Source organism: Strongylocentrotus purpuratus, unplaced genomic scaffold (genome assembly GCF_000002235.5).
Source record: "Strongylocentrotus purpuratus isolate Spur 01 unplaced genomic scaffold, Spur_5.0 spur5_scaffold_16, whole genome shotgun sequence".
Taxonomy (NCBI): Eukaryota; Metazoa; Echinodermata; class Echinoidea; order Camarodonta; family Strongylocentrotidae; genus Strongylocentrotus; species Strongylocentrotus purpuratus.
Genome location: NW_022145601.1, coordinates 16717106 through 16744772, shown reverse-complemented (window position 1 = coordinate 16744772; position 27667 = coordinate 16717106). Strand labels below are relative to the sequence as shown.

General features: G+C 36.7%; 1 protein-coding gene across 1 annotated transcript; it reads left to right on the top strand.

Moving 5' to 3' along the window:
• The first annotated feature begins 425 nt into the window (after window positions 1–425).
• Window positions 426–27667, top strand: LOC594040 (aromatic-L-amino-acid decarboxylase-like). Its single transcript, XM_030986924.1, has 15 exons — window positions 426–702; window positions 2291–2503; window positions 5852–5965; window positions 6521–6643; window positions 7428–7562; window positions 8829–8939; window positions 9285–9317; window positions 9878–10039; window positions 10669–10736; window positions 12984–13054; window positions 13405–13424; window positions 14163–14261; window positions 19195–19296; window positions 20606–20782; window positions 26340–27667. The coding sequence occupies exons 2-15, from the start codon at window positions 2303–2305 to the stop codon at window positions 26856–26858; spliced, it is 1935 nt and encodes a 644-aa protein (XP_030842784.1). The 5' UTR covers window positions 426–702; window positions 2291–2302; the 3' UTR covers window positions 26859–27667.

The following is a 27667-nucleotide window of genomic DNA, read 5'->3' as shown; positions in this document are numbered from 1 at the left end:
CCCCCCCCTCCCCCGTAGATCCGCGCCTGACAAAGACTGCGTTTAAGAAGTAAAATTTGTAGTACATTCACGGAAATGGAAATCCCAGCAAGGTTAAATCCTTCTTCTTACGTGCGCTAGTGAAGCACATTTCTCATACACCATTGCAAAATGTGAGAGAGAGAGAGAGAGAGAGAGAGAGAGAGAGAGATAGATAGAGAAAAAGAGAGAGAGAGAGAGAGAGAGAGAGGGGAATGAGAAATAGAGGATGCGGGGGAAAAAGTAAAATGAAAACAAACACATCAGTGTGGTCATCCCAAGCCGAGGCTTAGAGAGACTATAAAAATGAGTGGTCCGTAAACCTCCAATCAGTGCCAAGAACAGAACTCTTGCGAAGAACATTGTCAGAGAACAGAAGCAGCGAACGCGAAGATGCGGATAATTTTACCAAAGAACGTTCCAATCTCTGTCGTCTAGCTACAGGTAGCCACTATAATTTTGGTTATTGAATAGTTTCTCTCACAACACAAGCATAAATTCATTTGAAACAGACGGATATCTTTGGAACAGACTTGACGTTTCACTGCTTCATTTAATTGTGAATTGTGAAGAGGATTTGTATTTCTTTTAATTTTCGTTGATCTTATTTGCTGGAAACGTCGTGGCATAACTGTGGATATCAAACCTGTGTAAATCATCGCCTTTATTGATACCTGAAAAGAGGTAAGCTGAGAGTTTAACTAACTTAAACTTAAGTTAAGCTTTTATTTTCATTACACTTGCCTTTATTCTTTGACGATGCATGAAATTCATTCAAAATTGTGAGGTAACGATTTGTATGAGAAGGAGAGGACACGCGGGTAAATGAAATGTTATACAACGTGTTAAACTGCTTCACTTCTCATATTCAGATGAAAGTCATATGTTGGTTTGTTTTAATCAGTCATTTCTCACGTATCCTTAATATAGTCCATTAAAAATAAGATATAATAATAATAATAATAATCTTTTAAATTCCACTCCAAATTTTATTAAGTTAAACCGAAAATAGAAATTCTTTTTGCCCGATTGATCGTGAGCCCGGCAGCCACTGAGCAGAGCCAGATCGACGTTGCTCTATCCCTTTTTGTTGAACGCCAAACAAGGTAGCAGCAACTCCCGTCTGTTAACGTCTTTTGGTATGACGCGGCCGGGGTTCAAACCCACGACCTCCCGGTTGTGAGGTGGACGCTCTACTGACCGAGCCAACACACCGGTTACAGCCGGAAGATGATAGCTTTATAATTATTACATTTTCAAAAAGTTGTGAAGTCATGCTAATTTGCTGCGTTGGATAAAACTCCTACCATTTTGCACGTCTTTTAGATCGAGATTGTGTAAAATGTTTCCCTTCCCTCATGCTCGTCCGAGACTCTGGGTACAGAATTCAATTCAAGTACGTGTACTGTCCACAGATCTTCTCATGGTCATATAATCGCTTTTATAAGATGATGACGTAGATCCTAATCAAATGATTGGTTGAGAGCGTACACGTGACCAGACATTTATTTTGCCTAACGCGTAATTTGGATAATGACCGGTCATTATCCAATAGTAATGACCAGTCATTATCAAAATCATGTTATAAAACATCATTTTCTAAAACAAATAAAGCTTAATCTTATAAAACAATTAGACTGTTCCAAAGGGACCTCGTGTGGGTAATTCTTACTAATGCCCTCACTGCTGTGTATTATTGGTATATTATTAGCTAACAAATGCACTTGAAATTTACTTCAAAATGGTAGAAAAAATTTCGTTTGGTTAATCATTCATTCATTTTACATTAATTTTTATTTTATCAAATTATCATTGTTCATCATCCGGTCAATTTGAATTCATCAATTACTTCAGTCAGACTCTCTAATTAAAGCTAATCTTGAGCTCTGGTATAAGAATCGTCTTTTGAGAGAAAATTGCTATGATCAGTATTGTTTATCCTGCAGCAAATTGCTTGTTTGAAGTTTGAACCAGTGAAATAAAAACAAACGCACAAAAACTTACTGGGCATCATCTTCGCTAAAACATGGTGTCGGGCCGATACTTACCCGGATTTCCGTATCTTTCTATGCTCATTACCCAGCCACTATACATTTTCTACCAAAATTGTTAGGGACATGTCATTTATTTGTAATCTTGAATATTCAGTGTACGTTTCGTTGGATTCTGTTATAATTTATTTTCAATATTTATCAGAACTCAATTAAGTTTATCTTTAAGCCATGATAGATAATTGTGACATATTATATATATTTTTTTCTACGTATAATAGGAGGGGTTTGCGATGGATGGGGAGCAGTTCAAACAGAACTCGGAGGAGATGTCATCGTACATCGTAAAGTACTTGGACAATATTTCTGACTATCGTGTCTTTCCTGATGTTGCCCCTGGCTACCTCCGGAAGATGCTACCCGAGGAAGCGCCGGTCAAAGGGGAGGAGTGGCAGGATATCATGTCAGATGTCAACACCAAGATCATGCCTGGGGTAAGGATTATGGGTGTGGTCACTGTGGTGGTGGAAGGGATGATAGCTAGGACCCTATGAAGGGGGAGGAGTGGTAGGATATCATGTCAGATGTTAACACCAAAGATCATGCCTGGTGTAAGGATTATGGGTGTGGTGGTGGAAAGAGTGATAGCAATACCCCCTATAAAGGGGAAGGAGTGGTAGGATATCATGTCAGATGTTAACACCAAGATCATGCCTGGGGTAAGGATTATGGGTGTGGTGGTGGAAGGGGTGATAGCAATACCCCCTATATGAAGGGAAAGGAGTGAAAGGATTTCATGTCAGATGTTAACACCAAGATCATGCTAGGGGTGTAGTCTGTTTGGAACCAGAAGGGTGTTACATCAGCTTAATATATTAATCGGGCATTTTTAGCATTGTCCGACCTAGTGACAAGTAATATGTAATTATCATTTTGACTTTTTAAATTTAAAAAGACCCATATGTGAATTGATTTAAGATTCTTGGAGCAAAAAGAAGTCTTCTTTTATAATGAATTACACGTGTATAGAGGCCTGGACGATGACAATCGAACCAGATGGTTTAACTTTATACCAACTAAGCCAGTGTTTCGGAAATAATATCGACAGTGATATTCGTTTGTCTCACAATGCAATCGCATGACCAGAACTGGTCTTTACCTTTAAGGAACTCTTTCTCTAACAAAGGCGAAGGCCGGCAGTAAATGGTCGAGGGATAGTGATACGTTGAGTAAGAGACAATCCCGGCACAATCTCCACGAACATGACATAAATTAGCTAGTGATCGGATTATGATATGGCAAAGTTCACTCAGTCAAAAGCCAAGGCAATGTCTTGACGTATTGGAAAGACCAGAAGTTAAAGCTAATCTGGAGCTCTGGTATGGGAATCTTATTTTGAGAGAAATTTTCTATGATTTATTGCTGATTGTTTATCCTGCAATAGATTGACAGTTTGAACCTGTGAAAGAAAGAGAGACGCACAAAAAAAACTTACAGGGAATCATCCTCAATAAGAACCACAACTCCCATTTCATATAGTGACCTGTTTAAGCACATGGTGTCGGGCCTACTTACCCGGGTTTCCCTATCTTTCTATGCTCATTACTCAGCCACTACATATTTTCTACCAAAATTGTTTGGCACATGTCATTTATTTGTAATCTTTAACATTCGATGTAAGTTTCGTTGGATTCTGTGAGAATTTATTTTCTATATTACCAGAACTAAATTTTATCTTTAAGCCGTTGGGAGAGGGATTAGAGAATAAATTGGGAAATGTGATGAATACGAAAATGTTTCATTAACACAAACTTAGGAGGCGCGATGGCTCAGTGGTAAGGCAGTGGTCTTGTAACCGAGAAGGTCCCTGGTTCGAAACCAAGTCGATGCGCTAGTGCCCTTTGGTATTTCTTTTTTTAACAAACCTTCTTTGAAAAATGAAGAAATGTTTTTTACTTCTTTATGTGCAATGCAACAATGCAGTTACTTGACTTGCAAAATGGTAATATTATTTTGAAAGTCACAGCATATTTTCCTACTTCCAACAAATCAAATATGAAGCAAACTATGGTTTGTTGGAAAGAATTCACAATGTACTAAAAACATTGCTTTAGCCACCTTTAAATGTTTTCATGCCACCGTCATAGCAGACATAAATCCTGCTCGATTGTTGTCTTTGCCATCTAAATCCTAGCGAGGCCAATTTATGGCGAGAATGTCGCTTTTTGACGTAAATCGCTGCAAAAACACATAATTCTGGAAGGATTGGGAAGAAAGCACTATCAAGGCGCTCACATATGGACAAGGGCTGGGCCGGTACTCACTTTCACGGAAAACTGTGGCCTTTTAAGACCCTTTGATCGTCCAATGGCAGAAACTGTTTACCCGGCACGTAGTTAACGAGACAGTCAAACATGGAGAAATATTTGTATACTCCAATATCGGAGGACTGCATTTGAAAAGTGTGCGTGTATCTCACCCCATATACCCCCCCCCCCCCCCCCCGGGCTCTTTCTCTCTCTCTCTCTCTCTCTCTCTCTCTCACACTCTCTCTCTCTCTCTCCCTCCCTCACTCCCCTCTCTCTCTCTCTTTCTTTCTCTCTCTCTCTCTCTCTCCCCCCTCTCTCTCTCTCTCTCTCTCTCTCTCTCTCTCTCCCTCCCCTCTCTCTCTCTTTCTTTCTCTCGCTCTCTCTCTCTCTCTCTCTACCGCCATTTGATTGGCATGATTTGGGGCTCCCGGTAGAATAAAAGAGATATGACCTTCGTTTGCTTGTTTGTCAGTTTGTATATGTAATCATAAGAGGTTTGATCGTTGATTTGCCTTCTACCCTTTACCCTTTACCGCTCATAATAAGTCGATGGTCTAGGTCCACGGTACTCTGTCGAAATCATAAGGCTTTGTGAATTTCATTATGTGCTTTGATGTTTACTAATTGAAATCTCAACCTGTTTAAGAGGACGCTATTGACTGGATTTGATTTGATTTGATTCGATTCCGTTCGATTTAATTTGATAAGATTTGATTAAATTTGTTTCTTAAAAAAAATGGTCTATACATCATCTTTACAAATTGAAACAATTGCGAAGATTTTCAAGAAATGGACTCAATGGTGATTTCAGAAGCCTATCGTATTGCATATGGAAATAATGTTCAGATTATGTTTTATTAAAATAATATGCAATCTATATGCAAGTTATACCGCCTTCGAATGAAATGTTGTGACAAAATGGTCTAGTGGTAGAGCAGTGGTCGCGTAACCGTGGGGTCCCGGGTTCGAAACCAAGCCAATTTGCTATAGCGTCCCTTTTGTCCAGCATTAATCTCCATAACCAAGTTCCTCGGAGATCACTAAAGTTGCTTACTTACAAACATATACACATTGTTTTCTTAGCAATCAGGTAAAAAACAAACAAAGCAAAACATTTTTTTCTTGAGAGAAAACGACTTCAATGCTAGATGTACAATTAAAGATAATCTGAAAGTTGTGAGTGAAAGCAGACCATTATTAATAATAAAAATTGGGAAAAATTATCTGGTCGATTCCATAATTCTCCCAACTAAATTATAACAATTTAATTACATTTAAGGTCAATGTAAATCGTCTCAAAGCAATGAATTGGCTCTATAAACCGTTCCAGACATTTGAGTGTTGACATATTTTAAAAAGCCTGTCTAATTCTTTATTTTCGTGGAAAAACGGTTGGGAACATGCATGTTAGAGGGTTAGTACAGTAGAAGGAATATAATAAGTAACATTTAGTACAAAAATGACGCAGTTTTGTCATCAACCTTCATCAATGTTACCGAGTCACTTTAATGAAATATTTTTTTTATCCCACAGGTAACCCATTGGCAACATCCACGTTTTCATGCCTACTTTCCGGCGGGAAACTCATACCCAAGCATTTTAGCAGACATGCTTTCTGATGCAATCGGCTGCATAGGCTTTTCATGGGTAAATAAACCACTGACAATTTCTTCAGGATGGAATGTACTGGTGTTAAGCTTTAGTATGTCTGTATCATGTCTATATTAATAGTTGTAATTGGTCAAACGCAAACTTATCGACAACTGTGGGAATAACCTTGAGCATCTTACCTATTTGTTACGTAATAAAATTCCATAATTTTCATCTTTTATCTGAAGAATTATTTTGTGCACATGTTCCCTAGATATATTGTTATGTAAATTCTATTTTGCTTATCATCTTTCTTCTTCTACTTCTTCTTTCCCCTCCTCCTCCTACTTCTTATTATTCTGTATTTTCGTCTTCTTCTTCTCCTCCTCCTCCTCCTCCTCCTTCTTCTTCTTCTTCTTCTTCTTCTTTATTTTCCTTCTTCTTTCCTCTCCTCCTACTTCTCGTTCTTCTGTTTATTCTTCTTCATCTTCTGATCCTCCTTCTACTTCTTCCCCTTCGTCTTCTTCTTCTTCTTCTTCTTCTTCTTCTTCTTCCTCCTCCTCCTCCTCCTTCTTCTCCTTCTCCTTCTTCTACTTCCTTCCTGATGAACAGGCAGCGAGTCCAGTATGTACGGAACTTGAAACGATAATGATAGACTGGTTAGGTCGGATGCTCAACCTTCCAAAGCATCTTCTTCCGTTCACAGACAACTGCAGAGGTGGTGGAGTCATCCAGGTATTTCCCAAATATTTTCCATCTTATAATAATATTTCTAATAATAAATTTACATAGAGCAGCTTTTATACAAAATATATTTAGCTGCGCTGGGTTCGTTGACATGCATGGTGGCAACTGTAAAACATGCCATACATCGAGAAAGGGAAAATTGCTCACTATTTTACCGTAATCTAAACAAGTTAAGTTTAATAACAAAAACACAAAATGATGTCTAATAAGCATTACTGTTTTTCACGTTGATATCGAAAAATGAGTACACGCTTCATGTCACGCACTCACACACACGCACACATTTACCATCATCTTTTTTTAAAGGAAGGGTGTTATTTTATCATATATGTAATATTCAAAGGGTGCGGAGAATCATATGCCACTGTCTTCTCTTCCAGTTTCTTCTCCCTCCAAAAGCTCCGGTACAAAAAGCAAATGTTTTTTGGGGGGGGGGGGCGGGGAGGGGGGGCTAGTCTTTTATTCTGTAACACTCCCTCACCACTTTGATACCCTAGTTCCTCCATGGATCCTTTTTCATTGAAGATCTCCAAGTTTGATAAAGTATATTCCCTTGCGAAATAAGCCAAAAGATAATGATGTTATGTATACTAAAAGACTGGTGCAGACGTGCAAAATGCCATTGACTTTAGGCATAGATGGAATACCTCGTATGATATACGCGTACGTGTTGTCTAGACCGGATATGGTATCAATTTAACCATTGTAATCCATCTCTTTAATTACGCTGTTTGTGTTATTATTTATTGCGATGTACATATTTTCCGTGCAGGGTTCAGCAAGTGAATGCACTCTCGTGACAATGCTGGCAGCGAGAACGACGGCGCTGCGAAGATACAAGGAAAAGTACCCGGATATAGAGGATGGTGTACTACTGACAAAGCTTGTAGCGTACTGCTCAAACCTGGTAAGAAAAGATAAATAAATTCTTGATTAATTATACTTATACCTGTACGGTTATTACAGTGTGAAGAACAACGTGTGATGACAATTTCAAACCTATGATCACATTGTGATGTTCACACGCTGAGATTTCATTGTATGCACACTTTTTCATTATTTTTCACATAGTATCAAAAAAAGTGTAAACACGTTATCCTTACATTCACATTTTCAACATTAAAGTCATGGCTAAATATAAATACTCTCGGGGTGATATTGTGGTGTGTTAACATTACGTTTCTCCCTGTGTCCACAGTCAATTATGTGTGTGTGTACATGACGTATCACGTTTAAGTCATACCAGGGAAGTGTTTTAAATAGTCGTGTCCACATCGATAACACTGTATGAATTCCAAATGCTCATTCAAGTAACACTGTGCAATGAACCTACTGTGGTTCTTTTTTTTTTTTACCACAGTGTGTAATACAATATCATAAGGTGAGAACAAAAATGTGAACACAATGTGTTTGCATTGTGTCATCGCGTCGAAACAGTTCAAAATGCTTTCTTGGAAAACACCGCGATATACTTACACCTGACTATCTCTCTCTCTCTCTCTGTCTTCCTCTCTTTGTCCACAGTGTATCACACTGTATTCCACAGAATGAACATAGTTTGAACACTGTCTTTTCAGCTGATACATTTTCAACATTGTATACCTTCTAAATGTTCTCTGGAGTAATGAGTGCACACATACACACCCACACACCCACACCCACTACCATTCGTTGATCACTGGGTAACAAAAAGTGTGACCACACTTCCACAGTAGGCTATTTTCACAGTGATAAACACTAATTAATTGTTCAAATTTATCTCATATTGTAGTTTTATGCTTTTTTTTTCTTTCGTTATAACATTTCCACAGTAGGCTATGTTCACAGTGTGTAAACACTAACTCATTGTTCAAATTTGCTTTCCCCCCCCTTTTTTTTCCCCCTTTCGTTATAGTGTAGTCACTGTGGTAATTCAATTAGTCGTTAAATTTGGATCCAAATATATTACGATCTTTTAGACTCTTTAGAGTTTATCTCTATCTGTTGAACATTGCAATTAGTCTACGAGGAAACCTTCAGTCAACACGTGCTCCCAATATTATTTCAGAGTTGTAAGTGTCCACAAAAGTTTACGTTCTATGTGATACTAAGGTAGCTCTGCAATCTTAAACATTCAACGACAGAAATTTGTCAGTTTTCTTATTAACTCTTTTCCTTGTTACTTTTGTATAAGGCACACTCGTCAGTCGAAAAAGCGGGAATTATTTCATTTGTGAAAACACATCAGCTTCCAACGGACGACCAGTACTCCCTACGGGGGACCACACTCCTAGAAGCAATTCAGGTCTGCATAATTATGAACCTTATATCATTAACCTCACTTGGGTAACACTAATAATGAAAGAAATGTCTTAATGATTGACAAAATGCCTGATCAATTAATTTAGTCGAATATGGCGTTGATCTTGTCACGTTTAGATGTTGTTGTAGATGAACTTATTAAGGGCATGAGCAACCAATAAATCATCCTAAAAAAATGCCAGGAAACATGGACTTGTAAACAACAGAAATATACTTAATAATCCGTAGTTTTAGTTTTGATGAAAGTGCAAGAATTAGGGTACCTGTAATGAACACATGATTTAGAGCGCAGTCTTTCATTGTGTATTTTCTTTCTTATCACTAATAGCTCGACGAGGAAAGAGGACTTATACCTTTCTATGTAAGTATCATGCAACGTTAGTGTGTAATTGGAAAATACCAGCAATTTGCAATGACTAAATCTATATGAAAAATGCCATTGTTGATACAAACTATATTTCGTTTCCGATTTCGGAAAAACTACTCACCATATTTGTTCATGTTTTGTTTTCTTCTTGAAAACTCAATTTTGCCATTACTGATAATTAAGCATTTCATGCTACAGGCCTATCATTAATTTTTTTAATAAAAAGGTGCATCGACAGCACTGATTAGTTTGTTCATCTTTAACAAAAAATATCATGAAATGAGTGTTGATGCTTTTTGTTGATGCTGGTGATGTTTGTGGTGGTGGTGTAATTGTTGTGTCTTTGGTTTTGTCCTGGTTTATCTTTGTTTGTTTGTTTGTTTTTTGTTTTTTTTAAACTCAATCTGATAACTGATAATGTTATAATCTTCAAATTTCAATAACTGAAACATTCATAATATTGCTTGCATATTCATCCGTTCATGAAGCATAATTTCTAGGCTTTTTCCCATTCGCTCTGACTGTATTTCGCGTACGGTTGATCTTACCAACAGGTGTGTGGAACGCTCGGAACGACTGGGTGCTGCGCGTCTGACGCAATTGACGAGTTGGGCGAGATCTGCCAAGAACGGGGGCTCTGGTTTCACGTCGACGGCGCATACGGGGGCAACGCCCTCATATGCCCCGAGTTCAGTTACCTACTAACCGGCTTTGAGGTGAATAAATATTGTCGAGCAGGATTTTTATGAGTTTGTCGAATGAAGAGGGGGAAAACATTGTTCTAACATTGATTTCCCACGAACTTGTACGGTTGATCAAATGGAGGGGGAAATGATATTAGATTGTTCTAACGCAAAATTTGTCGATTATTTATTAACATTTTGTAGATATTAGTTTCGCAATTGTTATCGTAGATATTGGTAGTGGTTTCATGTTTGAGGAGGGGGCAGCACAATCGGAATTCATTATAAATTAAAGAAAGGGGCTCGCATCAATAAAGAGAAGGTAGAGTTCTCGGGACAGGTTAAATATAATTTGTGAGCGCTTTCATTGTTATAATGCAAGTGTGGAAGAACATCAGAGAAAATAATGTTCCCTGAAAAGCATGGCTCTTCAAATGCTTTAATATTCTGAATATGACATGTAAACGTCGCCTCGTTATACTGTACAATGAATTGAGTCTCTAAAGAATGAAACTGAAAAATGTCATGAATTATGAGATTCGATGCTGTTTTGTCGTACCTGATATTCAAAAGTGTGTTTTGCAACTTGCATGTATTTATCAACACCTAAACTCGACTTTGATAGCTTTCTCTCTCTCCCTCTCTCTCTCTTTTATTCACAGTATGTAGACTCCTTCAACTTCAATCCCAACAAATGGATGCTCGTAAACTTCGACTGTTCCGTAATGTGGTATGTAACAACCAAGTCACACGACTTACTAAACCCGTTCTAAAACGATAACCAACAGCTTTGCAATTCGGTCGGGTGTCGGTTAGGAGTTGGTCGGGAATCGGTCTTGTCGGTGTGACCGGGGCATCAACGCTTGCACTTTTCTGTTTGTTTTTGCAAACCCCTTAAAAGAACAAACAAAAGAGTCCTCCCGGGGCATTGAGAGCACCTGTAAATAAGAAGAGGAGTGACCCTCGACTTTCCTGGGTCGCCAAAGATGGGTGATTTAGTGCTTCTTTCGCAACCGATGTTTGCTTCACACATCGGCTTACGTGTGGCGCTGTCTCGCCGTGTATCCTGCCGATTATGAAAAAATGGGAAAACAAGACTCGCCTCTGTGGTGTTGATATACTTTACACAGTCACCCATTGGCCTATACATGTATATTCTGTTGTGCGTTAACTGCTCTTGCGACCATAGCGACCATTGCTCTAAGTTCAATCAATTTTGCATAATCCTAATCCTAACTTCATACTTAAACTACTCTGCCGAACCCTAACCTTAAATCTAAACCCAATTTATAGCTATTGCAACCCCTCTCGACCACCCAAACTTCAGCTTGAAACTACTATGCATAACCCCACCCAAAATTTAAACCTAACGTAAAACACAAATGTAACCCTTACCCAAACTTAAAACTCTCACTATCCTAATATATACCTAACATTATTTCAACCCTCACCAAAACTTAAGACATAATGTACTAAAAAAAATTGTGAATCCTAATTCTAAACAAAGCCCTAAACACAATTGCAACTATTCCCCAAACTTCAGACTCATACAACTGTACCCGACCCTAGAACGAAACCTAACCTAACACTAGTAACAGACACTTGCGACCCTTACCCTAACTCCAGACTCAAGCTACACGACTTAACCATATTAATCTAAACCGAACGTATTGGAACTCCTCTTACCTAATCTTCAGATTGAAACTACTACTAACCTTCTCCTAAATCTAAACATAATCTAAACACAATTGCAACTCTCATCCTTATCATATATCTTTGACGAAACTAAGCCCGTGGTAAACGTCGCTGGAGCAAATTTCTTCTCTTTGGATCTTCTTCAAACAGCCAAGAAATATTTTCAGGTTCCTTCTGTGAAATATCTCTGTACCAGTGTTTGAAACCGAATAGGCGGCCTTTAGGTATTTTGGTATCAGAATATATCGAGACTAAAGTTCGCCTCCAATGTCTTTGGTCTAATAGCCGAATTCCATCCATTTCATTTTAGAGAGGAAAACAAATGTCCTCACGAACCTCTTGAATCTCACATTTCTCTTTTATTGTGACAAACATGCCTATGTCATGCTCCTTGAAATCGACAAGCGGAAACAGATTTGTTATCTCAAATATCCATTCCTATCATGTGAACCATCAAACTTTTCCAAATATTTTCCACATTTCTGGTTATAAATTCTGGTTAAAATAAGTATATAGCAGGCTTCTCACTTGACGCACGTTCACCTATTATGTTGGCGTCATTTGAAATGACTTCAGTTCGACGGTTCCTTTAATAAAAAGTGGGTCTTATTTACCTGTGCATTGGAAGCCACATCGGTATCAAGACTGCTATTCCTGCTGGACCTGCAATTATTACCCTAGCATTACCCTAGCATTACCCTAGCATTACCCTAGCATTACCCTAGCATTACCCTAGTATTACCCATAGCATTACCCATAGCATTACCATATCATTACCCTAGCATTACCATCGCATTACCCGTAGCATTACCCGGGACCCATTTACACTTTGATGGAGAGTGGCTAATGCGGATTAATGCCAGGCTGGGATTCGAACCCTCATACTTTGAATTAAGATTCAAGTGGATGATCCGCTCTATCACTACAGCTACTATTTAGAGATCACTTCTAAATTCTTCCTATCGATTTCACTCTGTTTCACACTGTTGTGTTCACACCGATTATACTCTCTTTTCACGCAGACTGTTTATCAATTTCAAACATCTTTTTGTACAACCTATGAGACACTATGCTTTCCTTTTTTCTTTACTAAGAACTTGTTCTTTTGATCCTGATTTATAGAGTTTAAGGCTTACAACTGCCCACTCAAACTTTATGTCACATGGCGGAAATAATCTTTTCAGATTGGACAGCCTTATAAACCCAACAACAAACTCATTTGTATTTCTGTATTGCTCAAATATGATTGATTAAATTTCCTTTATATTTATCATCCTAACAGGATACGGGACAAAACAGCTCTTACCAGTACTTTCAATGTTAACCCTCTGTATCTACAACATGAAAATGACGGTAATTTTCTTTTTTAAAGTTATTCATTTTAGCTATTGTACATTTGACAGAGAAGTAACGCTTAATTTATCTCAAGTGTCATGATGAAAAGAATGATTTAGATAAACCTTTCGAGTCGTTCGTATAGTTAACTTTGTAATAAACAAAAATTGAATTCGTCTTAGATCAGGAAATGATAATGATCCTTTTTTTCCTCTTTAGCCTGGTCAAAAGGAAACCACCTTAGCCTTTCATTTTGATTTGTTGTTTCGTTTCATTTACCGAAATGATCCATTTTTAGATTGTTATTCGTCTTCTCATTTATTTATTCCACCTTTTCATTTATTTACTTTTCATTCTTTGTCCTTCAGATGCTGCAATAGACTACAGGGTAAGTCTAGCTCAATTTTTGTTCATAAAACTCGATATAAAATGTTTAATTTTCGTTTATGTAGTTTCTCTTGACTTCCCTTACTTCTATTTTATGTAGTGTTACTGCTCTCTGTTATATTTTTTGTTCTTTAGGGGACATTCAATCGGGTCGCATTTTATGTCACAAATTTATGTTACTTTTCTTTTTATATCGTTGTATAATGTTTTTTTAATCTAAGTCATTCTCTAAATCATTATGTTACAGTCAATATAATTGTACATATTATCCGCTCATTGAAATGAACACTTTATTTTTCATTACAACTTTACAGTGATAAGTAGCGTTTTTATTGGTTATCTTGATTTCCCAAACATGAAATATATATCGTCATATGATTTCGAAAATCTGCATAAAGGGCCGAATGCAGATAGTAGTTTTGTAATTAAATTATCACTCTACACACATGAAAACAATTACTTAAAATATAGAGTGTATGTATTATAAAGAAAAGAGAAATACATCGTATATCATGTTGCTCTTTTTTCCTTCAATTTTGCGCTTCAAGATGATCTATCTCTTTCATTCTTAGAGTATTGAGCTTCTGTTCTGCAACGCTTTTCATCTTTCAGACGGTTCGGCCGGGTTAAAAATCCATTAAATTCTTTTAAACATCTATCTTCAGCATCGCATACTAAATTTGCAAATTAACGAATGAACTGAATGAATATATATTTTTTATGATTTTCAATAATGCAGCACTGGACAATTCCATTGAGTAGAAGATTTCGAGCATTAAAGCTTTGGTTCGTGATAAGGACCTATGGTGTAGAAGGACTTCAAAAATATATCAGGAATGTAAGTTGACCATTCTGTTCTTTTTTTAAAAGCATATTCCTTGCAAGATGAAGCTTTTGATTATTCTGATGGGCATTCTAGAACCACCCCCAGCCCCCCTCCCCTCCCCCTGGAATACCCCACCATATTATGTAATAATTGTTCTTATAAAGCACTTTTCCAGTTACAACCGTCCAAAGCGCTAATACAGTATAATTACTGGATTCAATTAATACTCCGCACATCACAGAGAACACTCTCCTTTTCTACGGGCGTACACATGCTGATGCAAACACAATAAATTCGTACCCTACCGGGGGGCGAATTTTTTTTTCCCAAACAGGTTTACCTACGAGAGTATAATCCTGCCTCCTGATTGGTTCAGAGGTATACGCATCATGAATATTCATGACTGAGCTGAAAGATACTAGTAGTATTACGCATGCGCGTGACACCAGGCGAAGCTGCTCATGCAGCTCATCGAAATCCAAGTTTGAGTTCGTTGATGCAGCGCAGCTATAGTACGTAGGCTATACACTGCATGCATGGATATGCATGCGCAGTGATTGGCTCTAAGTTATAACCTTTACATGAGCTATAGTATTATGGCGGAGTCTACAAGTACAACTCTCTGCAATTTTGGTCGCTCTAAAGAAGAGAATACCGATTTCTTCTGCAAGAACCATACAAGTCTTTATGTAAGTACCACAATATTATTGTGAAATTGTAAATTGGCCCATCCCATTTTTATTTTAATGCTTTGAAATTGTCAGTATATAGTGTCAGTAGGTTATGTTATTATGTATTCTGAATTAGTCTCAAAAGCAGTGACACATGCATGCAATATAATTTATATGGAGTCTCAAATTTAGTTGACAGAGGCAGTGAAATAAATGTGTGTGGGGATTGTATCTTAATAACAGAAAATGTAAAATCATATCCTGTGCATGTCATATCAAGTTTAAATTCATGAAAGTAGGTCAAAGGTTATGAACCTGCTGTTTGTATTTATTGTTGAAAGCTCAAATTAATGCAATGAAATGGATGTCCTTTAAATATTGTTTTGATTCTGATTTAAGTAAGATAATCTTGAGAAAAGAAGTTTGAAGATATAAAGATTGAAAAGGACTTAGTCAGATATTCATGTTTAAATAAGAGATGAATCAGTGTAATGTGCACTTGGTATGCATATTAATAATAAAAGCTTGTCTTTGACATGTGTGTAGAGCCTGTATATATTACTTTATGTCCTTTGTTTTCTTTGGCCAGGTTCATCTGTCACAAAGGAACCAGAACCACTGATATGTTTGTTTGTTTTGTTTTATTTCCACTTTTTCATATCAATACAAAGAAACATACAAATAAATATAATGAATAACATGTAAGTTTGACAAAATTTGTTTCTAGTTAAAATAAAAGTTTCATACAAAAGGAAAAAGCAGGAGACCACATGTCGTAAGCGTAAATGCTTGAACATGACCGTGGCCTCTGCCGAGTTAACAAAATAAAAGAACAACCCATGCAACTGCATTGTATTCAATGTTAAATAAGATATAAGTGAAGTGATTAAAAGTGAGCATGGCTGAATTAATTTGGAGTGAAAATAACAAAACAAATTTAGTGAAATATTTCATGTTGAGAAGTGCATTTGTGCAAGGTGCAAAAATTAGCTTGGTGGAACAAAAAAGAGACTAATACCGTGATATTAATTGTGTGTTGGTTTCAGTTACGGGTGATAATATTAAATGTTTGTCAAGATATCATGCTCGGAGCAACACAGTGGCTTTGACCCACATCCAACCATCTCATGTCGGACCATCCTGATAAGATAATTATACCCCTTGTGTGTGTCTATTGTGTATTCTTGACAGCTAGTGTGTGCATGTGTTGCTTATGTGTTTGTAAATACATGAGGGTGGGTGGGTGTGTGTGTTTATAGAGAGAGAGAGAGAGAGAGCGAGAGAGAGAAAGAGAGAGAGAGAGAAAGATAGTGTTTGTATGTATAGCCTATGTGTGAAATTGGAATATTAGTGTGTGTACTGTAAGTGAACTCTTTGAGAAAAAAAATCCTCAGTGTAAAACTATATAAACCAAGCACCAGAATAACCAGAAATGTTCAAAAACAAACAGACCCCCCCCCCCCCCTTCCCCCAATAAAAATCCCCTCGCACCACAGCTAGCTCACATACATTTTGTACACCTAAATGGCCAGCAAAACTGAAGTCCACGCGCATGCGTAATACATATACTAGGTACTGCAGCTCAGCCACAGTGCTGTGAACTCAGCTCGTGAATATTCATGACGCGTATACCTCTGAACCAATCAGGAGGCAGGATTTTACTCTCATAGGTAAACCTGTTTGGGAAAAAAAAATTCGCTACCGGGGGGGCGGTGTTTCACAAAGATCCTATAAGTTAAACTTATCTTTAAGTTGGACTTAATAATTATGGAAAGCTGTTAGCATCTATTTAAATATTTTGTAAAAGTTACTTTAAAAGGCATAGAATGTAGATAGAAATTATTCATATTTTCTATTATCAAGGAGATTTCATGTTCTTGATGTTGAATTTATAAAAAGTCTTAAATACTTGGGATTTTCACTTTTGAATATATTTATTCTAAGGCTACAAATGGCTCTCCATAATTTTAAGTCCAACTTAACAGTTAAGTTCGAATTAGGATCTTTGTGAAACACCCCCCGGGTACCCATTTAACACTCGGGAGGAGAGGGGCGATGTAAATAAAAATACGCAGAGTGCCATGCCGGTGCTCGAACCCTTGACCCTTTTTAATTCCCTCTATTTATATTTTTAAAATGGATCGAGACATGTGTGTCAATTCTCCAACATTATTTGATATCAGTAATTCAGTATGATAGTTTTGTCTGGTGTCAGATTGTGTCGCTAGTTTCTGTTTTTGTTAATATAGGTCAGATTAAGAATACAACGGCCACACACGAGATAGAAACAAAATAATAACCGATACAAAATTCTGCAATCATAATATTACATCACCTCCCTACGGGGTTACTCGAGACAATTTGGAATTCAGATCGCTAGGAATATCAGAATTCAAATAGGAGGGCAGATCCTTTTTCTTTTTTTCCAAATGGCGTACTTGTTTTTATCCGTGTATAAAACGAGAGAGTGTGAGGTTTTTATGTTTGAGTTATATAACCATAATAAGGAATGAAGTTTATGTGAAAGCATGAATAATCTCGCATGCTCATAATGAATTTCGATTTTGTTTGCTTGTTTCCTCGCTTGTTTGTTTGCTTATTTCGATTGTTTTGTTTTGCTACACTACCTTTGTTTCGTTCTGTTTTGTTTTCTTAAGTAACATTTCGCATTGTTTTGTTTCGTAATGTTACGTTTTATTTGGTTTTGTTTTAGTTCGGCGTTGTCCTCTGTGTGACAATAACCCGCCCCCTAAAAAAAAGGTTTAACAAAAAGTAGTATGACGAATGCTGCCAAATGCACTAGGCTTATTTCAGTGTATATTGTTACGTGCATCTGGCAAGGTTTGCATTTTGTACACAGAAATTCTGGCACAAAATTTGGAACTATTTGGAAGATTTATTGATCAATATTAGCCTTAAATGTGTCGGAGAAAAATGCCATAGGAATAAATCACTTCTTACATCGTACGGGATGTTACGACCGCACCGAAATACCTAGGTCAGTCAGTCAGTCACACATGCCAGATTGACTCCAAAGAGACCCGCTCTTAGCAATTGGTGGTAATGGTAGAGGTGCTGTGGCCCAGTGGATAAGTCTCAAGACTGTGAACCACGGGGTACCGGGTTCGAATCCCTGTCGCAGCACTAATGTCCTTTGGCAAGACATTAATCTACACTAGGAATAATCGAATTGAAACACTCGAGCGCTTAAATGGCAGCAGTGCTAAAGCCAGAGTAATAATAATAACAGAACACCAGGGGGATGTTTCACAAAGATCCTAAGTTGAACTTATCTCTAAAATGGACCTAAAAATTATGGAAAGCAATTAGCATCTTTGAAATATTTTGTAAAAGTTATTTTAAAAGGCATAAAATGGTGATTCAAATCATTCAAATTTTCTATTATCAAGAATAGATTTCATATTCTTGATGTGGAATTTATGATAATTCTAATATACTTGAGTTTTTGCTTTTGAATATATTTTATCCTAAGGTTACAAATGGCTCTCCATATTTTTTAAGTCCAACTTAGAGTTAAGTTCGACTTAGGATCTTTGTGAAACATCCCCCAGGAGTGGCAATGTGCCAGACATGAGTGTTATACAAGACTCCACTATTATCATTAATGTAAATGTTATTCGATCTCTTGACGGTCTGATGATAGTTTCGTTAGTGTGACAAGGGTCGTGCAATGACTGATTCGTATACCAGTGGCCCGAGTTTATAGGCTACCCTTAGCGTACAACCTTTAAACAAAAAATCTTAGCTAAAACATAGCTACAGGCAATGCGTCAAAAAAGGGCAATTAAAGGGCGTAGCTACAGGGGTCATATGGGCATCCCCTTTCCCAATCAATTGGCGGAAATAGAGATAAAGATAGGGGTGAAAGAAAGGGAGATGGAAAAGCAATGTGAAAATAAGTGGCATTTACAAGTAAAAGATTGAGTTAATGGGCTGCCCCCATCATATCACAACTAAGGGCATATCTTCAGGCCGGCGGAGCAAAGGTATTACTAGATTGGAGGTACGGTGTCTTTAATTTCTGCGACCTCACAAAATATTATTCTGTAAACTTGTTATTTGACACTAGACCTACTACAAAAAAGTAGCTTTTGAAACTGAATAAAAAAAAGTTGTACGCTTATAAAATATTTGGTATCAATACACGTTAACAAAATTCTTGATGCTGGTATTTATTTTCTGTTTGTTGTTGGTATAGTGGTGTTATTGCAATTGCGCATTTTTTATTTGTGAATTATTCTTCATTATTTCAGCACGTCAAACAAGCGAAGGCATTCGAGGAGCTCGTCTGGAACGATAACCGCTTTGAAGTCTTGGGCGAAGTCACGATGGGTCTTGTGTGCTTCAGGTTAAAGGTCAGTCATGTTCATCCAATTATTAGTTTCACTCAATTTCGTTACGGGATTCTGAGCAACCCATTTCCCAAAGCATCATCATGTTGCCTGGTTGATGAGCCTTTATTTCAAATCCCCACTCTCCAACGTTTTATTCTTTTATTTGTTTTTTCTTAATTGTTTTGTTTTCAAGGAACTACAGAACTAAGGCCCCGTTTCATAAACTTCATCGTCAATTAGTGTCAAAGGTCACCAATAACAAGTGTCAAAGGTCGATGACAAAGTCGCTTATATCCATTCAAAGCCCTCTTTTGACAATACACCAAAATGTCGACTACTTAGTGTGCCCTTTGCTCGCGAGGCACCATTTCGATTGCGTCACCACCCGCCTGTGCCAATCAAACCTGTGAACTCAATTAGCTCATACGTCAGCGCATGGAGTTACTAGTCTCCATGGTCAGCGTTTTAAACGGAATATTTGCACTTTTCAATATGGATTATTTTTGTGGTATTCCCTTTTCATGTGGCGCGTCAACAAGCACGCCATGTCACTGACGGAGACCAGCGTCAGCAAAAAGACGGGTTGTGTGAATTGGGCCTCAGTGTGCTTTCATATAGAGCTATGATTTATAGTTTCAAGTCCGTTCTCTAAAAACGGATATTAATGAAGAGGAGGTACCTTTTTATTAATTTGACAATATCAGTTCCAGAAAAGAAAGGTCGAAACAATGTCCCACTTTTTTTCCATTGGCCTTTGAACCCTCCTCGTTATTATTTATGCCCTATTTCTGGTATAGTTTACTATCTCTTTAGTTTGTACAGGGGCGTACGGATTGTCGTGTTATGTTTGTTTGTATAGTATTGACGTGTTTTCCCGATATTTATTGGTAAAAATCACTTTCAATTAGATGCAGATTCGAATTCACTTGTCATTGTCATGAATTTGTATCCCTTTCAGCACTAGAAGTAGTTAGGTGATCTGGTGCATCTAGAAGAGTCTGTTGATTATTTCAGATTTTATATTTAAAATAAAACAATGAATAAAATAAAAATTACAGTTCGTTGTATGTCATCTTAAATGCGGTTATACATTGGACATTCTATATTCTATTTATTGTACTTTATACAGTCAAAAATTATTTAATTTATTCATTAATTATTTATCTATTTATTTAATTAGTTAATTAATTAATTTATTTATTCATTTATTTGTGCATTTATTTATTCATTTATTTATTTATTCATTCATTCATTCATTTATTCATTTATTCATTTATTCATTTATTTATTCATTTATTTATATATTCATTGTATCTTATACTTTTAATAGGGCGAGAACAGTCTAACGGAGAGACTCCTGAAGAACATCAACGACTCCGGGAAGCTCCACATGATACCGTCGTCACTCAACGGCAAGTACGTCATCCGATTCGCAATCTGCCACCAGTACGCGAGCGAGGACGACGTCAGTTATGCCTGGGATGTCGTCAAGATGATGGCCGACGAGGTAAGGGTCGAACGTAATCACAGGGGTAGCAGAAATGCCTAACAATTAGACGGTTAAATGGTACCCTTTGTGCCTCAACCTATAGGATCCCCCCCCCCCCCCCCCCGAAGAAGACATGCCATGATCCTCCAGTGCTTATTTTGATTTGTTTCTGCATTTAATTAACAAAATCAAAATGAAATGTACACAGATCTTTTTTTTTCAATAAATTTTAAATAAGAAAACAATGAAATTAGAATTATACAATCTTAACATATAAATGTGATAATAATTTAACTAGTATCATTAAAAATGTAAATATATGCAGTAGACCGACCACCATGAGCAGGGAGAGTGGATAGTGGCCTGGGAGAGGGAGGGGAGGGAGAAGCTACAAATGGTGTCAAATAGACGTTGGGTAACATTCAGATTGTCACCTAAATGCGTAATTTTAATTGTAAAACTTAAAATAGAAACAAAAATATTTCAAAGAGTGTTGTGTGGGTGCAAGTGGGTGTAAGTGCAAATGTGCAAGAGCAAGCGTGTGTTTTTTTCCTAGTGTACAAGTAGTGTATAAGATCAAATTTCGTAGTGTATAAGATCATATAGCATGTATGAACGAGCGTGTGCGGGTGCAAAACACACATATTCGACTTCTGTATACAGTTGCGCGCCATAAAATTGGTCAATATCAATATTGTACCAATAAAGACTGATATGTAAAATGGAATGAACCGGAAATAAACAGTTTGAACAATAAAATGATCAGGCCTTGATGGAGTCTTAGTATAATATTTTAATATAAGATTTCTTTCATATTAGCTTCAAAAAAATAAAGGGATGTGCATTCGTTTATATTTCGGGTTAAATTATTCCTAATGTCTGGTTCATGATGTCTTATAATTCGTCGCTGTGACGGTAGTGAAAAAAAATTACATTCACTTTGCGTTACGATTTTCCTCACTACCGTCACTTCGTGAAAATAGGGACGAATTGTGATAGATCTATGGGCTATTAAAAGTTTGGGATTATTAAGGTGAAGGTCAGATGAACGACGGGTGGGGTACGAATGAATATCGGTATTGTATATAAATAAGGTATGGAATGGTTTAGGAAGTATATTGATTGAAATATTATACATCAGTGTGTGAATATCATTTATTTTCAGGGTTTTAAATTCATGAAATATAGAATCTGTGTTTGCTAGAAAATGTGCATGTCTGATTGAGCGCATATACGTAATGCTTCATGGTATGTTACAGAATTATATATAAAGGAGTATGAAGATTATGTACCGTAATTGGTGTCCTTTTTAAAAATAAAATATTGCAACTGATATAATATACCTATAGCTCTAGAGACGAGAGTACAAAGTATTATTTATATGAGGATGCCATGTCAAATTAGAACTTTATTACGCCTAGAATGTTAAGAGAATATTTGTGTACGATAGGAATCCTGTCAATACATATATTATAAGCAAGTTCGTGTGTAGAGTGCAAAATCCTAAAATATATAAAGTTGGTTTTGCTTATATTTAAAGATAATTTATCAAATCTAAACCAAATAGATAATTTGCTTAATTCATAATTCAAAGTTTCAATGAGAGCATCTAAATTTGTATGTGAATAAGATATATAAGTGTCATCTGCAAATGAAATGCATGTTAAAAGTGGTGATGTGTTTACATTGTAATTAATATAAATAAAAAAGAGCAAGGGACCTAATATAGTTAACGACGAATTACATTTAAAATCGATGAATTGTCGTCTATTATTTAGAAAGAACGGTGCGTCTAATTCCATACGCTTCTGATTTATAAATCAATATTCCTACAATATCGAAATTCGATAATCGAAAATTCGAAAATTCGAAAATCGAAATTCCTACGATGTGTTCTTTCCTAGCGAATAAATTAGTAATTTTATCACATAATTGCAAAATAACATAATCAGTTGAGTGATCTTTTCTGAATCCATCTTGGTTAGGTATAAATATATTATTAATATTCAAAAATGAATACATGTATAATCTTATATGTACAATTATTTCTAATATTTTAGATATATTCGGTAACAAAGAAATTCCACTTGTGAAGGATAATTAAAACACAACGGGGAAGCAATAAAAATGAATAATCTTTTTAAACAAATAGCCACTTGATTCACTACACTTTAATGACTGTGTAATTTTCCAAAATGACATAAATAATTGTTGGTCAGAAACAAAGATTGTTTATTATTATATTGCATATTTATGAATAGAGTTGTCTTGGAGGTGGTATCTGAGATTTTAATTCTAGACCAAGATTTATAAAATAATCAATAAAAGCATTTGCAACTTGGCCAGGGTCTTGTATATTTTGCCCATTATCAACGATCTCATGATCATTTTGCACATTCTTTTTAGGATCAAGAATTGTGTTTATAGTATGCCATAAATAACTTACTGTTATTCACATTACTATCAATTGTATTCGAATAATATAGTTTACGGGATAAACATATAAGAGAAGTTAATTTATTACGATATTGTTTATATTTCTAATTATTTTCATTTGAGGGGTGTCGTAATGATTTCTTTGAACATAATTTCGAGTAGATATTGATTTTGATATACCATGAGTAATCCAGGGTCGTTAAGGTTTATTTTTTTTGTATTCAATTTAGACCGAACAAGAGGTGTGTATTTATTATAATAAAAAGTGAGATTGTCAATGAATTATTTATGAGATTTATTTACGTCCAATTCATTATAAATGTGTTGCCATTCTTTCTGGCTCAACTTAATTTGAAGAGATTCAATATTTTGGTCAAACTTTTTCCTTTTCATTGTTATATTTGGAACATTCTAATATAGGCAAATGATATGAGATATCATAATACAATATTCCACTAGACCTGTTATTCATTTCGTTGGTGAATATATTATCAACTATCTTTAAAAAATTCATATCAATTATACTATTAGGCGGTCAATAAATAATACCTATAATTTTATTTTTTACATTAATTTAAAATACTTCAATGGATACATTTTCAACTCCTTCAATATGAACATCTTTTCTTATGTTAATTGCTAAAATATATATGTAAGCAGCTACTCCTCCCCCTCTACAATCTTTACGATCATCACGAATCAAAGTATACTTATCAATACTAAATAATGGTGGAGAAAGTGAGTGCAATCAACATAGGTGGAGCTCCCGAGGGGGGGGGGGGGCAGGGGGCACAGTGTCCTCCCACTTTTTCAAGTACCCTAAAAGTGCCCTTTTTACTTTGAAAAGTGCCCCTATTAATTTTTAAAAGTGCCCCTTCCCCTTTCCACCTCTGATAAGTGCCCCTTTTATTTTGATACGTACCCCTTTTCCTTCGACAAGTTCCCATTGTCCTTTGCAATGAGTTTCCATTTTCCATTCTCATAAGTGCCTTTTTTAATCTCTAGTAAGTTCCCCTTTTTAGGTACGAGAAGCGCCCCCTTCACCTCCGATAATTGCCCTATTCAAATCTGAGAGGTTCCCCTTTTGCTTTGACAAGTTTCCCTTTTCCTTTGTAAAAAGTGCCCCTTCCCCTTTTAATAACTACCCCCTTTTTAACTTGGATAAGCGCACCTTATATTTTCACATGTGCCCCCTTTCCTTTTTAATAAGTGCCCCTTTTTCTTATGATAAGTGCCCCCATTTAAAAAAGAGCCCCTTTCCCTTCTCATAAATGACCCTTTTCATCTATGAAAATAGTTCCTTTTCATTCTCATAAGTGCCCCTTTTCATCTCTTGTAAATGACCGTATTCAATTATGAGAGATACTCGTTTTACTTCCTAATAAATGCTATGTTTCCTTATAAGTGCCCCTTCCCCTTCTCAAAATTACCAATTTTCGTCTTTGATAAGTGCCCCGTTTATTTTAACATGGGCCTCTTTTTTTTTTATAAGAGCAACTTCCCCTTCTCATCACCTTTTTAACAATGATATGTGCCCAATTTCCTTTCTAATAAAGAACCTATCCCTTTTTCATAATTGCCCCTTTTCACCACTTAAAAATGCCCCCTATAAAAATCTGATGGGTGCCTCTTTTCCGTCGACACGTGCCTCGTTTTCACCTCTGATAATTAGCCTTTGTACTTTGACACGTGCTCCTTTTCTTTTCTAATAATTGTCTTAACCCTTTCGATAAGCGTCCCTTTTTCCTCTCATCATTAAACGTGCCCTTAATTTCAAGCGACTAAAAGCAATTTCCCCCAAAGCTCGCTCTCTACGCTCGCTCGTAGATATAGATGTTATAATTATGTCAAGTTATCAAAGATCTGTTCAGTCTTCCGTTATGAGAATGTGCTTATAACCCCATCAGGATTGGATTTTCCTCTTTATAAGATGTAAATTATCGCACTGCGACCTCACAAATCTTAACAATTTTCCTCGCTCGCAAATGAATTTTTAGATCATCACACCCAACTGCAAAGTATGATACTTAAGCAATATCTTATATGATGTATAAAGAGAAACAAATATTGGAATCATCCCCGATAATGTAATCACAATATAGGGGTGTATACCAATGTCTAAAAAATTCTTTATTTTCCCTGTGAAGGTGCCCTTTTTTGTTGGTGCCCCCCCCCCCCCCCCCCCACACTTTGGAAGTCGCTCCGCCGCCTCTGGCAACCAATATATATGCAATAACTATTATAGATAATGAAAACGCATCCATTGATGACAAAAATGTTTTTAAAATGTCAAAATATGTTGGGAGGCTCCTAATATTCATAATGATGTAATAAGCTAAAATTTGAGTGTAGGGTATCATTATCATCATTATTGTTATTGTTATTGTTTCCTTGAGAAGTATTAGTAAAACTAATCTCCTCAATCGTATAATATTTATTTTCAAAACCTTATTACCCATAATATCATTATTCATTGAAAACAATGTTCCAAATAAATTAAATCACATCTTGGTATACAAAAGAAAGGTTTTATCTGAGCGCAAAAAAAGTGCATTTGTGTTTGTAGTGTGTGACAGTGAGTATAAAACAAAAATAAACAAATAAAATCAAAGGGAAGTTACAGTTTATGCACTGCAAATAAGAGCATTGCTGAGTTTAGCTTCATATTCATTTTATGAAACTGTGATCGTCACTTGTTATGACTGTGACGTAGCTACAATAGCACAATGGTGTAACTATATAATTCACTTCATCTGGCATATGTACACGATTGTCCTTTCTTTAGAGTATGAATTATGGTCCCTTTTTTATACAAAAAAGTGGTGTGCAATTGCAGTTGTATTATCTTTATTTTATGAATTGGGGTCTCTTCATATTAACTTTATCAATGATGTGAATGGGTCCCTGTACATTTTTATGAGACATGATCATATTTTCTGTATAGGGTTAATTGAGGTCCCTTCGTATAAATATTACAATTATGGACATGTGATTGTCTCATTAGCGCATTTTCTTCTGAGTGTGAACAGGGTTAAAAAAAAAAATGACAAGATCCCCGGGCAAGCCAGGTACTGATCTCTTTAGATTCGTGATGAAAGCTTTGTCATTCAATCTTACTTTCTCCTAATTTTCTCTTCAGGTCTGTCGACCACCGAGTCGTCTTCTTCGTCAACGTCGTCCCTCCGTACTCGACAACCGAATCACTGCCTTCATGCACACCACGAGCTCACAGTATGCGGAGATGCTCCGCGAGACACCCGAGTCACCGTCGACATCAGAGACCAGTAGCACCAGCGAAGACGACATCGAGGTCAAGGGCGAGCAGGAGGACGAGAAGTCGTTGAAGGCGAGCATCGCCATTTTGGAATCGCGCTTCAGCGACGCAATCAACATCCCTAACGTAAGAGGCACGCGGGATGAGATCAATAACGCACGCAGTCCTCGAGGTGCAGGCAGTCATCGCGGTGTCCGTACGGTGAGCGATTCGACCCCGCACTCTCGCCGTCGGAAGCAGAGCGTCTTCCAGCGCCCTGTCGCATACGAGATCGACGCGTTCGGAAAACTGAAAGAGAGCTTCAGAGTCCAGCGGTTGAGTTTTGATAATGGGGAGCAGAAGAACAACAGCAGACTTAACAACCGGAGGATGACTATATTTTGAGCATTCCTTGAAAGATTTGCAGTTGACGATAATTAGCGTAAAAGAAACTCCTATAGGCCTACAGAGTATGACATTTGCACACGAGGCGTTGTTTCGATTGCGTTTAATTACATGCGCTATAATGAAGCCTATGGGCATTTAGCCCATTGATGCGCCAGGTATTGTTTGCTAATTAATTTTCGCCTCATTTCCTGCCATGTAGTATTGTAGATAGCCAGTTGCTGTCATATATATCTCTTATTTTTGTTGATAAACAGTGCATTTTGTATTCACTTCTTGCCAATGTAGAGTTGTATATAGCCAGTTGCTATATATATCTTTTGTTTCTGTTGATAAACAGTGAATTTGCATTCACTTCTTGCCAACGTAGAGTTGTAGATAGCCAGTTGCTATATATAATGTTTTTGTTGGTAAACAGTGCATTTTGCATTCACTTCTTGCCAATGTAGAGTTGTAGATAGCCAGTTGCTATATATATCTTTTGTTTGTGTTGGTAAACAGTGCATATGCATTCATTTCTCGCCAATGAAGTGTTTTAGATGACCAGCCGTTATATATATCTTTTTCTTTTTTGTTGATAAACAGCAGCAAAAATGGGCTCGTTCTATATCAGGAAGATTGAGATGATCGCACGATTATAATTTAGCAATTATATGCCCGTTTCGCACGATGTGTCATATCCACTGGTGATTACTTGCGCCAATTAAGTAGATGCTTGCCTAATCAAGCCTTTGAACACAAATGTCCCAAACGCCAATCATTATTATCAATAAACAACATTTTTTTTCGCTAGAAAGTTGCCTACATAA

What these genes read in the sequence shown, in the direction of transcription:
- LOC594040 (XM_030986924.1), top strand. Translation starts at nt 2,303, where the DNA reads ATGGATGGGGAGCAGTTCAAACAGAACTCGGAGGAGATGTCATCGTAC. An exon ending in ACACCAAGATCATGCCTGGG is followed by an intron (nt 2,504 to 5,851) that starts GTAAGGATTATG and finishes TTTATCCCACAG; the next exon opens with GTAACCCATTGGCAACATCC. An exon ending in ACCTACTAACCGGCTTTGAG is followed by an intron (nt 10,040 to 10,668) that starts GTGAATAAATAT and finishes TTTTATTCACAG; the next exon opens with TATGTAGACTCCTTCAACTT.